General features: G+C 50.2%; 1 protein-coding gene across 2 annotated transcripts in view; it reads right to left on the bottom strand.

The window, feature by feature from the left end:
- The window catches only part of LOC140494480 (disintegrin and metalloproteinase domain-containing protein 10), a 129,546-nt gene that overhangs the window by 24,450 nt on the left and 86,736 nt on the right, over positions 1 to 18,360 (bottom strand). For both annotated transcript variants that reach the window (XM_072593697.1, XM_072593696.1), the window contains exon 13: positions 11,323 to 11,422. In XM_072593697.1, the coding sequence (XP_072449798.1) occupies positions 11,323 to 11,422 (100 nt within the window). The remainder of the gene's footprint in view (positions 1 to 11,322; positions 11,423 to 18,360) is intronic.

An 18,360-nucleotide genomic window follows, 5' to 3' on the forward strand; every position in this document is an offset into this window, starting at 1 on the left:
GAGTCTACTCTCCATCAGTCTACTCTCCATCAGTCTACTCTCCCTCAGTCTACTCTCCCTCAGTCTACTCTCCCTCAGTCTACTCTCCACGAGTCTACTCTCCATTAGCTTACTCTCCCTCAGTCTACTCTCCATCAGTCTACTCTCCATGAGTCTACTCTCCATCAGTCTACTCTCCATCAGTCTACTCTCCATGAGTCTACTCTCCATCAGTCTACTCTCCATCAGTCTACTCTCCCTCAGTCTACTCTCCATGAGTCTACTCTCCCTCAGTCTACTCTCCATCAGTCTACTCTCCCTCAGTCTACTCTCCATCAGTCTACTCTCCCTCAGTCTACTCTCCATGAGTCTACTCTCCATCAGTCTACTCTCCCTCAGTCTACACTCCATCAGTCTACTCTCCATCAGTCTACTCTCCCTCAGTCTACTCTCCATGAGTCTACTCTCCATCAGTCTACTCTCCATCAGTCTACTCTCCATCAGTCTACTCTCCATGAGTCTACTCTCCATCAGTCTACTCTCCCTCAGTCTACTCTCCCTCAGTCTACTCTCCATCAGTCTACTCTCCCTCAGTCTACTCTCCCTCAGTCTACTCTCCACGAGTCTACTCTCCATTAGCTTACTCTCCCTCAGTCTACTCTCCATCAGTCTACTCTCCATGAGTCTACTCTCCATCAGTCTACTCTCCATCAGTCTACTCTCCATGAGTCTACTCTCCATCAGTCTACTCTCCATCAGTCTACTCTCCCTCAGTCTACTCTCCATGAGTCTACTCTCCCTCAGTCTACTCTCCATCAGTCTACTCTCCCTCAGTCTACTCTCCATCAGTCTACTCTTCCTCAGTCTACTCTCCATGAGTCTACTCTCCATCAGTCTACTCTCCCTCAGTCTACTCTCCATCAGTCTACTCTCCATCAGTCTACTCTCCCTCAGTCTACTCTCCATGAGTCTACTCTCCATCAGTCTACTCTCCATCAGTCTACTCTCCCTCAGTCTACTCTCCATGAGTCTACTCCCCCTCAGTCTACTCTCCATCAGTCTACTCTCCCTCAGTCTACTCTCCCTCAGTCTACTCTCCATGAGTCTACTCTCCATGAGTCTACTCTCCATGAGTCTACTCTCCATCAGTCTACTCTCCATCAGTCTACTCTCCATCAGTCTACTCTCCCTCAGTCTACTCTCCATCAGTCTACTCTCCATCAGTCTACTCTCCCTCAGTCTACTCTCCATCAGTCTACTCTCCATGAGTCTACTCTCCATCAGTCTACTCTCCCTCAGTCTACTCTCCATCAGTCTACTCTCCATCAGTCTACTCTCCATCAGTCTACTCTCCATCAGTCTACTCTCCATGAGTCTACTCTCCATGAGTCTACTCTCCATCAGTCTACTCTCCATCAGTCTACTCTCCCTCAGTCTACTCTCCATCAGTCTACTCTCCATGAGTCTACTCTCCATCAGTCTACTCTCCCTCAGTCTACTCTCCATTAGTCTACTCTCCCTCAGTCTACTCTCCCTCAGTCTACTCTCCCTCAGTCTACTCTCCATCAGTCTACTCTCCATGAGTCTACTTTCCATGAGTCTACTCTCCATGAGTCTACTCTCCATCAGTCTACTCTCCATCAGTCTACTCTCCCTCAGTCTACTCTCCCTCAGTCTACTCTCAACGAGTCTACTCTCCATTAGCTTACTCTCCCTCAGTCTACTCTCCATCAGTCTACTCTTCCTCAGTCTACTCTTCCTCAGTCTACTCTCCATGAGTCTACTCTCCCTCAGTCTACTCTCCACGAGTCTACTCTCCATTAGCTTACTCTCCGTCAGTCTACTCTCCCTCAGTCTACTCTCCCTCAGTCTACTCTCCATCAGTCTACTCTTCCTCAGTCTACTCTCCATCAGTCTACTCTCCATCAGTCTACTCTCCCTCAGTCTACTCTCCACGAGTCTACTCTCCATTAGCTTACTCTCCCTCAGTCTACTCTCCCTCAGTCTACTCTCCATCAGTCTACTCTCCATCAGTCTACTCTCCATGAGTCTACTCTCCATCAGTCTACTCTCCCTCAGTCTACTCTCCCTCAGTCTACTCTCCCTCAGTCTACTCTCCATGAGTCTACTCTCCATCAGTCTACTCTCCATCAGTCTACTCTCCCTCAGTCTACTCTCCCTCAGTCTACTCTCCCTCAGTCTACTCTCCACGAGTCTACTCTCCATTAGCTTACTCTCCCTCAGTCTACTCTCCATCAGTCTACTCTCCATGAGTCTACTCTCCATCAGTCTACTCTCCATCAGTCTACTCTCCATGAGTCTACTCTCCATCAGTCTACTCTCCATCAGTCTACTCTCCCTCAGTCTACTCTCCATGAGTCTACTCTCCCTCAGTCTACTCTCCATCAGTCTACTCTCCCTCAGTCTACTCTCCATCAGTCTACTCTCCCTCAGTCTACTCTCCATGAGTCTACTCTCCATCAGTCTACTCTCCCTCAGTCTACTCTCCATCAGTCTACTCTCCATCAGTCTACTCTCCCTCAGTCTACTCTCCATGAGTCTACTCTCCATCAGTCTACTCTCCATCAGTCTACTCTCCCTCAGTCTACTCTCCATGAGTCTACTCTCCCTCAGTCTACTCTCCCTCAGTCTACTCTCCCTCAGTCTACTCTCCATCAGTCTACTCTCCCTCAGTCTACTCTCCCTCAGTCTACTCTCCACGAGTCTACTCTCCATTAGCTTACTCTCCCTCAGTCTACTCTCCATCAGTCTACTCTCCATGAGTCTACTCTCCATCAGTCTACTCTCCATCAGTCTACTCTCCATGAGTCTACTCTCCATCAGTCTACTCTCCATCAGTCTACTCTCCCTCAGTCTACTCTCCATGAGTCTACTCTCCCTCAGTCTACTCTCCATCAGTCTACTCTCCCTCAGTCTACTCTCCATCAGTCTACTCTTCCTCAGTCTACTCTCCATGAGTCTACTCTCCATCAGTCTACTCTCCCTCAGTCTACTCTCCATCAGTCTACTCTCCATCAGTCTACTCTCCCTCAGTCTACTCTCCATGAGTCTACTCTCCATCAGTCTACTCTCCATCAGTCTACTCTCCCTCAGTCTACTCTCCATGAGTCTACTCCCCCTCAGTCTACTCTCCATCAGTCTACTCTCCATCAGTCTACTCTCCCTCAGTCTACTCTCCATGAGTCTACTCTCCATGAGTCTACTCTCCATGAGTCTACTCTCCATCAGTCTACTCTCCATCAGTCTACTCTCCATCAGTCTACTCTCCATGAGTCTACTCTCCATCAGTCTACTCTCCATCAGTCTACTCTCCCTCAGTCTACTCTCCATCAGTCTACTCTCCATGAGTCTACTCTCCATCAGTCTACTCTCCCTCAGTCTACTCTCCATCAGTCTACTCTCCATGAGTCTACTCTCCATCAGTCTACTCTCCATCAGTCTACTCTCCCTCAGTCTACTCTCCATCAGTCTACTCTCCATGAGTCTACTCTCCATGAGTCTACTCTCCATCAGTCTACTCTCCATCAGTCTACTCTCCCTCAGTCTACTCTCCATCAGTCTACTCTCCATGAGTCTACTCTCCATCAGTCTACTCTCCCTCAGTCTACTCTCCATTAGTCTACTCTCCCTCAGTCTACTCTCCCTCAGTCTACTCTCCATCAGTCTACTCTCCATGAGTCTACTCTCCATGAGTCTACTCTCCCTCAGTCTACTCTCCATCAGTCTACTCTCCCTCAGTCTACTCTCCCTCAGTCTACTCTCCCTCAGTCTACACTCCATCAGTCTACTCTCCATCAGTCTACTCTCCATCAGTCTACTCTCCCTCAGTCTACTCTCCATTAGTCTACTCTCCCTCAGTCTACTCTCCATCAGTCTACTCTCCATGAGTCTACTCTCCCTCAGTCTACTCTCCATCAGTCTACTCTCCCTCAGTCTACTCTCCATGAGTCTACTCTCCATCAGTCTACTCTCCCTCAGTCTACTCTCCCGCAGTCTACTCTCCATGAGTCTACTCTCCATGAGTCTACTCTCCATCAGTCTACTCTCCATCAGTCTACTCTCCATCAGTCTACTCTCCATCAGTCTACTCTCCCTCAGTCTACTCTCCATCAGTCTACTCTCCATCAGTCTACTCTCCCTCAGTCTACTCTCCACGAGTCTACTCTCCCTCAGTCTACTCTCCCTCAGTCTACTCTCCATGAGTCTACTCTCCCTCAGTCTACTCTCCATCAGTCTACTCTCCCTCAGTCTACACTCCATCAGTCTACTCTCCATCAGTCTACTCTCCATCAGTCTACTCTCCCTCAGTCTACTCTCCATTAGTCTACTCTCCCTCAGTCTACTCTCCATCAGTCTACTCTCCATGAGTCTACTCTCCCTCAGTCTACTCTCCATCAGTCTACACTCCCTCAGTCTACTCTCCATGAGTCTACTCTCCATCAGTCTACTCTCCATCAGTCTACTCTCCCTCAGTCTACTCTCCATCAGTCTACTCTCCATCAGTCTACTCTCCATCAGTCTACTCTCCCTCAGTCTACTCTCCATGAGTCTACTCTCCCTCAGTCTACTCTCCATGAGTCTACTCTCCATCAGTCTACTCTCCATCAGTCTACTCTCCCTCAGTCTACTCTCCATGAGTCTACTCTCCATCAGTCTACTCTCCATCAGTCTACACTCCCTCAGTCTACTCTCCATGAGTCTACTCTCCATCAGTCTACCCTCCCTCAGTCTACTCTCCATCAGTCTACTCTCCATCAGTCTACTCTCCATCAGTCTACCCTCCCTCAGTCTACTCTCCATCAGTCTACCCTCCCTCAGTCTACTCTCCATCAGTCTACTCTCCATCAGTCTACTCTCCCTCAGTCTACTCTCCATCAGTCTACTCTCCATGAGTCTACTCTCCATCAGTCTACTCTCCCTCAGTCTACTCTCCATCAGTCTACTCTCCATCAGTCTACTCTCCCTCAGTCTACTCTCCATCAGTCTACTCTCCATGAGTCTACTCTCCCTCAGTCTACTCTCCCTCAGTCTACTCTCCATCAGTCTACTCTCCATCAGTCTACTCTCCCTCAGTCTACACTCCATCAGTCTACTCTCCATCAGTCTACTCTCCATCAGTCTACTCTCCCTCAGTCTACTCTCCATTAGTCTACTCTCCCTCAGTCTACTCTCCATCAGTCTACTCTCCATGAGTCTACTCTCCCTCAGTCTACTCTCCATCAGTCTACACTCCCTCAGTCTACTCTCCATGAGTCTACTCTCCATCAGTCTACTCTCCATCAGTCTACTCTCCCTCAGTCTACTCTCCATCAGTCTACTCTCCATCAGTCTACTCTCCATCAGTCTACTCTCCCTCAGTCTACTCTCCATGAGTCTACTCTCCCTCAGTCTACTCTCCATGAGTCTACTCTCCATCAGTCTACTCTCCATCAGTCTACTCTCCCTCAGTCTACTCTCCATGAGTCTACTCTCCCTCAGTCTACTCTCCATCAGTCTACACTCCCTCAGTCTACTCTCCATGAGTCTACTCTCCATCAGTCTACCCTCCCTCAGTCTACTCTCCATCAGTCTACTCTCCATCAGTCTACTCTCCATCAGTCTACCCTCCCTCAGTCTACTCTCCATCAGTCTACTCTCCATCAGTCTACTCTCCCTCAGTCTACTCTCCATCAGTCTACTCTCCATGAGTCTACTCTCCATCAGTCTACTCTCCCTCAGTCTACTCTCCATCAGTCTACTCTCCATCAGTCTACTCTCCCTCAGTCTACTCTCCATCAGTCTACTCTCCATGAGTCTACTCTCCCTCAGTCTACTCTCCCTCAGTCTACTCTCCATCAGTCTACTCTCCCTCAGTCTACTCTCCCTCAGTCTACTCTCCATCAGTCTACTCTCCCTCAGTCTACTCTCCATCAGTCTACTCTCCATCAGTCTACTCTCCATCAGTCTACTCTCCCTCAGTCTACTCTCCCTCAGTCTACTCTCCATCAGTCTACTCTCCCTCAGTCTACTCTCCATCAGTCTACTCTCCATCAGTCTACTCTCCCTCAGTCTACTCTCTGTCATGTGTAAAGTGCTGGAAGGTGTCACCAGCAGGGTTATCAAACAGCAGCTGCTCAGCAATAACCTGCTCAGTGACGCCCAGTTGGGTTCTGCCAGGTCCCCTCAGCTCCTGACAGCCTTGGCTCAAACATGGACAAAAGAGCTGAATTCCAGAGGGGAGCTGAGAGCGTCAGTCTTTCACATCGAGGCGGCTTTCAACCATGTCAGGGAGCCCCATCAAAACTGGAAGCACTGGGAATTAGGTGGAAAACTCTCTGCTGGCTGGAGTCACACCTGACCCATAGGATAATGGTTGTGGTTCCTCTCCAAGTCACTCCCTGTATATCGCTGTTCCTTCACTGTCACTGGGTCAAAAGGGCAGCAAGGTTAGCACTGCTGCCTCACAGCACCAGGGACCTGGGTTCAACTCATGTCTTGGGAGTCTGTCCGTCTGTGTGGAGTTTGTACATTCTCCCTGTGTCCACGTGGGTTCCCTCCGGGTGCACAGGTTTCCTCCCACAATGCAAAGATGTACAGGTTAAGTGGATTGGCCATGCTTAATGTAGGGGTGGGGCGCTCTTCGGAAGGCTGGGGCCGACTCAATGGGCTGAATGGCCTCTGTCTGCTCTGTAGGGAGTCTATGATTCTATGAAAATCCCTGAATTTCCTCCCTCACAGGTTTGAGGGTCCACTTACAGCACATGGACTACAGCACTTCAAGATGGCAGCTTACCACTACCTTGTCAAGGGGCAACTAGGGACGAGCAATAAACGCTGGGCCCAGCCAGCGATGCCCATGTCCTGGGAGTGAGATTGGGCTCCCCTCCTGAATTAGTCACCATCCCACCAGTGTCACACGCGAGAAAGTTGGCGCAGCACCTTTCAATTCCCCGCCCAATCTGTCGTGAGTAGATCAAGTGACTCATTGCAGTAATTAAAGGCTGTGTGGTCGGTGGGTGTGACAGCACTGGATAGCGAAGGGCCTGGATCTCCTGAGATCGAACTGAGATCACACTGGTGCCTTGGTTGGCATCTGGGGAAGCTTCAGCAAAGGGGCGAGCAGAAGATGAAGGAATGGCTTGCTGTTTGGTTGTCTATCAAACAATCTCAAGTCAAGAACGTGGCGCCGAGAAAGCCCAGCTGGGTCAGGTCGCATCCGAGGAGCAGGAGAATCGATGTTTCAATCTGCCAAATCTTTACTGAAGTAGCAGCAAGTTTGAGGAGAAATACCACAGGGAGGCTCTAGTTAAACACAGTGTTTATCAGTGAATCCACTGGGGCTTTGCAAACACAGATGTGTTTTGTTAAGGGCTATGTCACTGGAATGGGTTCCTCAGGGACTAAACCACCACAAACAATTAAAATAGTTTCTTCTCTAAACAGTTTCAGGAACACACGCTGTCTAACCACTTGGCATTGCAGTTTAGGATGTCATTAATCTTTACTGTTGTCTGATAGTACCAGAGAGTCAGTCACGAGGTGAATTCCAGGTTTCTAATTCCATCTGCCTTCTGGAACTGAAAGGAGAGAATTCCCCTTCCCGCTGACAGATGTGAATCTTTGAAATTCTCAATCGCAGAAGTGGAAGGCTGAGCGTACAGTTAGTTGTTGGAAATCCAGGAATCAGTCTGGTGAACGTTTCTAGGAAGCATGACCTTCCTCAGATGATGAGACCAAAACGCGGCACGGTGGCACAGTGGTTAGCACTGCTGCCTCACAGCGCTGGAGACCTGGGTTCAATTCCCACCTCAGGTGACTGACTGTGTGGAGTTTGCACGTTCTCCCCGTGTCTGCGTGGGTTTCCTCTGGGTGCTCCGGTTTCCTCCCACACTCCAAAGATGTGCAGGTCAGATGAATTGGCCATGCTAAATTGCCCGTAGTGTTAGGTAAGGCGTAAATGTAGATGTAGGGGTATGGGTGGGTTGCGCTTCGGCGGGTCAGTGTGGACTTGTTGGGCCGAAGGGCCTGTTTCCACACTGTAAGTAATCTAATCTAAAAAAACTGCACATGATTTGGCGATGCCGCTGTTGGACAAAGTTAAAAATCACACAACACCAGGTTATAGTCCAACAGGTTTAATCGGAGCGACGCTCCTTCATCAGGTGGCCGTGGACTGTAAGATCGTAAGGCACGGAATTTAGAGCAAAAGTTTACAGTGTGATGTAACTGAAATTATATATTAGATTAGATTAGATTAGATTACTTACAGTGTGGAAACAGGCCCTTCGGCCCAACAAGTCCACACCGCCCCGCCGAAGCGTAACCCACCCATACCCCTACATCTACATCTACCCCTTACCTAACACTACGGGCAATTTAGCATGGCCAATTCACCTGACCTGCACATCTTTGGAGTGTGGGAGGAAACCGGAGCACCCGGAGGAAACCCACGCAGACACAGGGAGAACGTGCAAACTCCAATTAGATATTGAAAAGGACCTGGATTGTTTGTTAAGTATCTCATCTTTTAGAATGACCATGTTGGTTTCAATTCTCTCATATGTAAATCACAAACGTTTTCTAATAGTTACATTCTCAAGTGAACTTTGACACTGGGTGTCCTGTCGGCCCAGATAATGCCTTGAAGGTATGAGGTGCCCTGTGTGAGATGAAGGAGCAGTGCTCTGAAAGCTAGCGCTTACAGATAAACCTGTTGGACTATAACCTGGGGTTGGGTGATTTGTAACTTGAAACTGCACACAATACACAAGGCTGAGAGCACAATGTTGTGGGACATTTGGATAAATCACACAGAGGCTCCACAGTGGAGGCTGGCCCTGACCCCTCAGCCCTCAGGTTAGCCAACTGTAAGATGCCCCCCAACCAGGACATTGATTACAGTAACACTCTGACCCCCCCCAAGGGAGACCATATCGAAAGGGCTATTCCTCCCAGTGCCACTGCTCAGGATCTCGAACATCAGCATCAGAATTTCCAAGGCAATTTCAACATCCTCCCAACTTCGCTCCCTCCCCGCCACTCCCAACCTGAGGACCAATTTCTGCAAATTGCTCAAGTCTCCCCTCAGTAGATTGGCACTACTTTCAGAGGCTGCTCGGCACAGAACGTCAAAAGGGTTAATCCCACAACCGCTCTTTAGCAGTACACAGACACTGCCCTGAATCGATGGCCCCAACACACCACTGGCCCCCAACTGGACGGAAATAATTGACCTTTGACCTCGCCAGCTCCAGGATTCTCTCCTGGACAAAGCTGAGATGTGACAGTCTGAGTCTGACTGCGGGACGACCCTCCCTGTTTGATTTCGAGATTGATCACTGAGAGCCATTAATTCAGGGGCCTGGTGGCACAGTGATTAGTTCTGCGGCCTCACCACACCAGGCGCCTGGGTTCGATTCCTGCCTTGGGCGACTGTCTGTGTGGAGTTTGCACATTCCCTCCCCCCCTGGGTCCGCATGGGTTTCCTCCCACAATCCAAAGATGTGTAGGTCAGGTGAATTGGCCATGCTAAATTGCCCGTAGTGTTAGGTGCATTAGTCAGAGGGAAATGGGTCTGGGTGGGTTACTCTTCGGAGGGTCAGTGTGGACTGGTTGGGCCGAAGGGCCTGTTTCCACACTGTAGGGAATCTAATCTAATCAGAAAATGACAGCTTTGTCACCGAGTTAATAGGGCAGGGGTCTATTGAAAAACCCAACTTTTCATGACAAGATCTGATTGGCCAGCTGATCGAACTGAGACTTTACACCTTCAAATCCAAACAAGCTATCGCTCAGTAAATACATCGTCATCATCCCCCCTTCACACAGCATTGCCCTTCGATGTGAAGGGCACTGCTTGTCACTGGCCACTCGGGTGTTTCCTATCTTCCTGGTGGTGGAAATTGAATAAAGATTCGTGCATCTTGTGTCTCTCACTGTGTCTCACACCTGCACACACACACCATGGGCGCTGGGGAAAATAAAGCACTACCGCAGTTAGGCGGGTGTGTGGGGGGGGGGGTAATAAAAAAAGAAAAATGGAAAAAAAAAGAAAAAAAGAAAAAAATGAATCGACAGCAAGATTCATTATACTTCAACACCCAGCACCCCCTCCTCAGTCCCGTTGCCCCTTCACAATCCCTCACTACTCCTCCCCCCCCACTATCCCATCCTGTCTCTTCCCCCCCATCACTCTCCCCTCAGTCCCCCTTCTTCCCCCTCCCTGCCACTCTCTCATGACCCCTCCCCCTTACTCCCCTTCTCCTTCACTATCACCCCCCCAAACCTCCACTCCATCACACTATCACTCCCCCTTCAGTTCTGCTCCACCTTCACTCACCCACCCCCATCACCCGCCTGACTCTCCCACCCCTCTCACCCCCACCCCTCTCACTCCCCCTCCCCATCACCCACTTCCCCCCTCACTCCCCCTCCCCCATCACCCACCTGACTCTCCCACCCCTCTCACTCCCCCACCCCTCTCACTCCCCCTCCCCATCACCCACTTCCCCCCTCACTCCCCCTCCCCCATCACCCACCTGACTCTCCCACCCCTCTCACTCCCCCACCCCTCTCACTCCCCCTCCCCCATCACCCACATCACTGCCCCACCCCTCTCACCCCCACCCCTCTCACTCCCCCTCCCCCATCACCCACATCACTGCCCCACCCCTCTCACCCCCACCCCCCTCACTCCCCCTCCCCCATCACCCACATCACTGCCCCACCCCTCTCACCCCCACCCCCCTCACTCCCCCTCCCCCATCACCCACTTCCCCCCTCACTCCCCCTCCCCATCACCCACCTGACTCCCCCTCCCATCTCACCCCCAGCCCTCTCGCTCCCCCACCCCTATCACCCACTTCCCCCCTCACTCCCCCTCCCCATCACCCACCTGACTCTCCCACCCCTCTCACCCCCACCCCTCTCACTCCCCCTCCCCCATCACCCACCTCACTCCCCCTCTCCTCTCACTCCCCCTTCACTCCCCTTTACCCTCAGTTCCCTCCCCTCAGTCGCCCTCCAACTCACTACCCCTGAAACGACCCTTCCTCACTGCCCCCCCTTTTCACTGCTCCATCCTCATTACTCCCCCTTCCCAATCACTTCCTGTCCCCTCTTTGTCACTCACACCCCCAATCCGTCCACTCCCCAAATCTCTCAGGTACCATCCCTCTCCCCCCCCCCCACCCACCCCGACCCTTTCACCCCTCCTTCCCTGTCCCTCCCTTATCCATTCCTGCCTCTGCGTTCTTCCAACCCATCTCCTCCTCTTTGACATTTCCCGTCCCTCCCCCTCTTCGCCCACTCGCCCTCCCCCGTCCCCACCCCTGAGCCACGTACCTGCCCTCTGGCACCAGAGTTGACACGCCTCCTCGCTGGATTGGCTGAGGGAGCTGCACTGCTCCAGGTTGTACCTCGCACACAGGGACTCGGTGCATCGCTGGACAAACACGGAGGGCAATCAATGCAGGAATGACATTGGGGAACAAGTGATCCAATCCATCAAGTCTCACACAGCAGCTATCTGAGACGTTAAACGTTGGAAGCCGTTACACAGATGGGCAACTTTTTATTGCTCGCAGAGTGACTGAATGATAGCCAGTCACCGCATACTGGAGACCACTCAGTCCGTCGTGTCCCTGCTAGCTGGGAAAGACATGTAAGGCTGGATAAGCACAGCAAGCCAGGAGGTGGAGAATTCTGACACTTCTGCTATAACCCTTCTTCAGGAAAGGAGAAAGTGAGGACTGCAGGTGCTGGAGATCAGAGTCGAGGGCGGGGTGCTGGAAAAGCGCAGCAGCATCCGAGAAGCAGGAGAGTCTACGTTTCGGGCAAAAGCCCTTCATCAAGAATGAGGCTTGTGAGCTGAGAGGGTGGAGAGATAAATGGGAGCGGGGTGGGGTGGGGGAGGGACATGGGGGTTACTGGCTGGGCCAGGGATTTTCTGCTCAGTCCTCATTGGCCTTGACAAGGTGGGTATGCTTCTTGAGCTTTTGCAGTCCATATGTTAAAGGTTGACCCACAATGCCCTTTGGGGGGAATTCCAGGATTTTGATTCAGCGACTCGATGGACACAACGATATATTTCCAGGTCAGGATGGTGGGTGGCTTGGAGGGGAATTTGCAGGTCTCTGCTGCCCTCGACATGCTAGATGGAAGTGGTTGTAGGTTTGGAAGGTGCCATCTGAAGGTCTTTGGTGAATTTCGGCAGTGCATCTGTGTCAGTGGTGGAGGGGGTGGGTGTTGTCCTAAATGGTGTCAAGTTTCTTGCTGGAGCGACACCCATCCAGGCAAGTGCCTTGTAGATGGTGAACAGGCTTTGAGAAGTCAGGAGCTGACTTACTCAGTATTCCTAGCCTCTGACTTGCTCTTGTAGCCACTGTGGGTATATAGCAAGTCTAGTTAAGTTTCTGGTCAATGATAACTCTCAAGATATTATAGTGTGGGATTCCGTGTTGGTAACACCATTGGGGATTGGTTAGATTATCTCTAATCGGTGATGGTCATTGCTTGGAACTTGTGTGGTGTGAATGTTACTTGTCATTTGTCAGCCCAAGCCTGGATATTGTCCAGATCTTGCTGCATCTGAACATGGACTGTTTCAGAATCTGTGGAGTCACGAATGGTGCTGAACATTGTGCAATCATTGGCGAACATCCCCACTTCTGACCTTATGTCAGAGGGATGGGGCCCAGGACACTACCCTGAGGGACTCCTGCAGGAACGTCCTGGGGCTGAGATAACTGACTTCCAACTCCCACCGTCATCTTCCGATGTGTCAGGTATGAATCTAACCACCAGAGAGTTTACCCCCCTGATGCCCAGTGATTCCAGTTTTAATTAGATTCCCGACAGTGTGGAAACAGGCCACTCAGCCCAACAAGTTCACACCGACCCACCCAGATCCACCCCCCCCTACGTTTACCTCTGACTAATGCACCTAACACTATGGGCAATTTAGCACGGCCAATCCACATAACCTGCACATCTTTGGGCTATGGGAGGAAACTGAAGCACCAGGAGGAAACCCACGCAGACACGGGGAGAATGTGCAAACTCCACACAGACACCCAAGGGTGGGACTCAAACCCGGGTCCCTGGCGCTGTGAGGCAGCAGTGCTAACCACTGAGCCACTGAGTCACTCCTTTTTGTTAAGGCTCCTTGATGCCACACTCGGTCGGATGCAGCCTTGATGTCCCTCTCCCCTCCCCTCCCCTCTGGAATTCAGCTCTCTTCTCCATGTTTGACCCAAGGCTGTAATGGGGTCAGGAGCTGAGTGACCCAGGGGGAACCCAAACTGGGCGTCACTGAGCAGGTTATTGCTGAGCAGGTGCTGCGTCTGTTCATAACACCTTCCACCATTTGACTGACGATCGCGAGTGGACTGATGGGGCAAGAATTGGCCGGGTTGGATTTGTCCTGCTTTTTATGCACAGGAGCTACCTGGGCTAACTTTCCACCTTGTTGGGCTGTAACTGTCCTGGAACAACCTGGATAAGGGGACCGGAAAATTCTGGAGCATAGGTCTTCCGTACTATTACCAGAATGTTAGCAGGGCCCATTGCCGTTCCAGTATCCTGTGCCTCCAACGATTTCTTGATATCACACCGTGGCAGGAGACTGATATCAGGCAACACTGGGGGGGAAGTGAGGATTACAGATGGTGGAGATTTGTAATGCTCGGGGGGGGAAGTGAGGATTACAGATGGTGGAGATTTGTAATGCTGAGGGGAAGTGAGGATTACAGATGGTGGAGATCTGTAATGCTGAGGGGAAGTGAGGATTACAGATGGTGGAGATTTGTAATGCTGAGGGGAAGTGAGGATTACAGATGGTGGAGATTTGTAATGCTCGGGGGGGGAAGTGAGGATTACAGATGGTGGATATTTGTAATGCTGAGGGGAAGTGAGGATTGCAGATGGTGGATATTTGTAATGCTGGGGGGAAGTGAGGATTACAGATGGTGGAGATTTGTAATGCTTGGGGGGGGAAGTGAGGATTGCAGATGGTGGATATTTGTAATGCTGGGGGGAAGTGAGGATTACAGATGGTGGAGATCTGTAATGCTCGGGGGGGAAGTGAGGATTGCAGATGGTGGAGATTTGTAATGCTGAGGGGAAGTGAGGATTGCAGATGGTGGATATTTGTAATGCTGAGGGGAAGTGAGGATTGCAGATGGTGGATATTTGTAATGCTGGGGGGAAGTGAGGATTGCAGATGGTGGATATTTGTAATGCTGGGGGGAAGTGAGGATTGCAGATGGTGGATATTTGTAATGCTGAGGGGAAGTGAGGATTGCAGATGGTGGATATTTGTAATGCTGGGGGGAAGTGAGGATTGCAGATGGTGGATATTTGTAATGCTGGGGGCAAGTGAGGATTGCAGATGGTGGAGATTTGTAATGCTGAGGGGGAAGTGAGGATTGCAGATGGTGGAGATTTGTAATGTTGGAGGGAAGTGAGGATTGCAGATGGTGGAGATTTGTAATGCTGGGGGGGAAGTGAGGATTGCAGATGCTGGATATTTGTAATGCTGAGGGGAAGTGAGGATTACAGATGGTGGAGATTTGTAATGCTGAGGGGGAAGTGAGGATTGCAGATGGTGGAGATTTGTAATGTTGGAGGGAAGTGAGGATTGCAGATGGTGGAGATTTGTAATGCTGGGGGCAAGTGAGGATTGCAGATGGTGGAGATTTGTAATGCTGAGGGGAAGTGAGGATTGCAGATGGTGGATATTTGTAATGCTGGGGGGAAGTGAGGATTGCAGATGGTGGATATTTGTAATGCTGAGGGGAAGTGAGGATTGCAGATGGTGGATATTTGTAATGCTGGGGGCAAGTGAGGATTGCAGATGGTGGAGATTTGTAATGCTGAGGGGGAAGTGAGGATTGCAGATGGTGGAGATTTGTAATGTTGGAGGGAAGTGAGGATTGCAGATGGTGGAGATTTGTAATGCTGGGGGGGAAGTGAGGATTGCAGATGCTGGATATTTGTAATGCTGAGGGGAAGTGAGGATTACAGATGGTGGAGATTTGTAATGCTGAGGGGGAAGTGAGGATTGCAGATGGTGGAGATTTGTAATGTTGGAGGGAAGTGAGGATTGCAGATGGTGGAGATTTGTAATGCTGGGGGCAAGTGAGGATTGCAGATGGTGGAGATTTGTAATGCTGGGGGGAAGTGAGGATTGCAGATGGTGGAGATTTGTAATGCTGGGGGCAAGTGAGGATTGCAGATGGTGGAGATTTGTAATGCTGGGGGGAAGTGAGGTTTGCAGATGGTGGAGATTTGTAATGCTGGGGACCACTGGAGGAGACTGAGATAGATCTCTGGCTGAATATTGTTCTGGGCTGAGTCCTTTGCACTTAGTTCATGGAATGCCCTGCCAGTAGCAGTAGTGGACTCTCCCTCTTTATGGGTATTTAAGCGGGCATTGGATAGGTATATGGAGGATAGTGGGTTAGTGTAGGTTAGGTGGGCTTTGATCGGCGCAACATCGAGGGCTGAAGGGCCTGTACTGCGCTGTATTCTTCTATGTTCTATGTTCTATGATGTGATCAGTGTACAGGCAGAGGAACCGTTGTTTCTGCATCTACTCTGTCTATCCATGTTTTCATGGGATTGCCTCTCATTCTACTAAACCAGAGAGAATACTAGTTTGTCAGTGCAGACTCAATGGGCTGAAGGGTCTGTTCTGCATTGTTATGACTCTAGGACTAATGATAGTCCAATCTCTTCAATCTCTCATCCCAGGACTGTATCACCACCCCAGGAATCTTTTGGTGAATCACTCCCTCATTCTGAAAAATCATATCCTTTCCTTAGGGAAAACTGCACTTAATAGTCCAGAAGCAGTCTCAGCAAGATTGCACATAATTACAGCAAAACTCCTCGACTCCTGTCGTGATAAAGGCTGACACACCATTCATTCTCCAACCCCATTCCTTACAGCCCTTGCAGGTTGTGCCTTTGGAGTATTCCTGAGACCTGTTTACTGCTGCAATAGGCTGCCCTTCGTAAAATCCTCCAACCACTGGGAACATCCTCTCAGAATTTCCATATCCCAATACCCTGAGCACCATCTCTAAAGGTACTGGGAGCAGAGGATTCCTGATGAAGGGCTCCTGCCCGAAACGTTGATTCTCCTGCTCCTCGGATGCTGCCTGACCTGCTGCGCTTTTCCAGCAACACATTTCCAGCTGTAATCTCCAGCATCTGCAGTCCTCACTTTCTCCACAGAGGAAGTAATCCCAGTCACCTCTACACGAACAGTTGCTCCTCACCTCTTTTCTGATTCTCCACATTCCTTCGTTTTAAGCAGTTTCCCTTGCACTTGCTGACCAGCGTCCACGGCGAATTTAACAACGGTGAAGCAGGAAGTGAGGCACAGACCTCTCGTCTCCCATCCCCCAACCATGGTAAAAGATTTCATGAGAATTGATTATTTTGCGTCAACTTTGAAGTTTGATACCAATGTGTTCACATTTCTCCCTTCAGTGTCATGGAGATCGACAGCACAGATAAAGGCTCTTCGGCCCATCACATCCGTACCAGTCAAAAACAACCATCCACTCGAAACCCACAGGATTTTTGGGTCAAAATTTGAGAACTCCCTCCCGAACAGCATTGTGGGTCTCATGCAAACTGTGGTGAAGTTCAGCAGATCTACCAGCATCCAAGGCAAGAAATCTCTCTCTCTGCAAATGTCCCATGACCTGCTGAGTTTCTCCAGTGTTTCCTGTTGTTATTTGAGGATGACAGCAACAACAGCCTTTTGCTTCGATTTGGGCACTGGGTGCATGGACGGTGTATGGACCACAGCAGTGCAAGGAGGCAGCTCACCTTCTCAAGGGGCAACTGGGGACGGGCAATAAATGCTGGTCCACCCAGCAGGAACCCAACCTTGGAAAGGAAAGGTCATTGGTATTACTTTATGTTGGGGTGCAGTACATTCCCCAGTAGGTTCCCAGTGGGTGGAGGATTTTACAAAGACAGGGTATTGCAGCTGTGTAAACAGGTCTCAGGGATACTCCAAAGGCTCATGGGAGTTCAGATGTCATTATAGGTCAACCTGCAAGGGCTGTAAGGAATGGGGTTGGAGGATGAATGGTGTGTCAGCCTTAATCACGACAGGAGTTGAGTCACATTTAGGGAAGGGGCAATGACGTAGCGGCAATGTCACTGGACCCTAATTCAGAATGGGGAGAAAGTGAGGACTGCAGATGCTGGAGATCAGAGTCGAGAGCGTGGTGCTGGAAAAGCGCAGCAGGTCAGGCAGCATCCGAGGAGCGGGCGGATCAACAATTCGGACATCAGCCCTTCTTCAGGAATGAGCTCAGGAATGTTTGAAACGTTGATTCTCCTGCTTCCTCGGATGCTGCCTGACTGGCTGTGCTTTTCCAGCACCACAATCTCGACCATAATCCCGAACACCAGGTAAACGTTCTGGGACAGGGGTTCAAGTCTGACCATGACAGGTGGCAACGTTTGCACTCAACATGTTAAAAAATAGGAACAAAAAGCTCGCCAATGGTAACCATGCAACCATTGCTGATAATGAGTCATGTCGTTTAGGCCAGGAAATCTTACCGTGTCTGGCCTACATGTTGCCACATTACAAGGGGGACATGGTGGCTCAGTGGTTAGCACCTCACAACACCAGGGAACCCAGGTTCGATTCCACCCTTGGGTGACTGAGTGGAGTTTGCACATTCGCCTCATGTCTGCAGGGGTTTCCTCTGGGTGCTTCAGTTTCCTCCTGCAGTCCGAAAATGTGCAGCTGAGGGTGGATTGGCCGTGCTAGATTGCCCGAAATGTTCAGGGATGTACAGGTTGGGTGGGTTAGCCCTGGGAAATGCAGGGTTACAGGGATAGGGTGGGGGGATGGGTCTGGGTGGGACGCTCTCAGGAGGCTCGGTGTAAACTCGATGGGCTGAATGGCCGTTGTAGGGATTTTATGATTCTATGACTCCACAGTCACAGCAAATGTTGACTATTAACGACTATTAATGTTGACTAATTACGGATGGGCATTTAATACGAAGCAGCGATAGTCCCATCCAGTGGATGAATTTAAAATAAATTCCGATTCACGCTCGATGTCACAGAATGTATTCCTTTTGGTTCTGGCGTCAGCACATTTTGAATACAATCACAGATTTGTTACAGTGCAGAAGGAGGCCATTCTGTCTGGCATGCTACACTGTTCTATCACCAAGTGCCAATCTCCTGCCTTTTCCCTTTTTATCCCGAACATCACTTTTATGTAAATAATCAACCAATGGCCTTGTTGAACTCTTCAATTGAACCTGCCTCCAGTACATATGCAGGCAGCACAGTCCACACCATAATTGCTTGTTATTAAAAAAAACACATTTTCTT

The sequence above is a fragment of the Chiloscyllium punctatum genome, chromosome 24 (assembly GCF_047496795.1).
Source record: "Chiloscyllium punctatum isolate Juve2018m chromosome 24, sChiPun1.3, whole genome shotgun sequence".
In the NCBI taxonomy this organism is placed as follows: domain Eukaryota; kingdom Metazoa; phylum Chordata; class Chondrichthyes; order Orectolobiformes; family Hemiscylliidae; genus Chiloscyllium; species Chiloscyllium punctatum.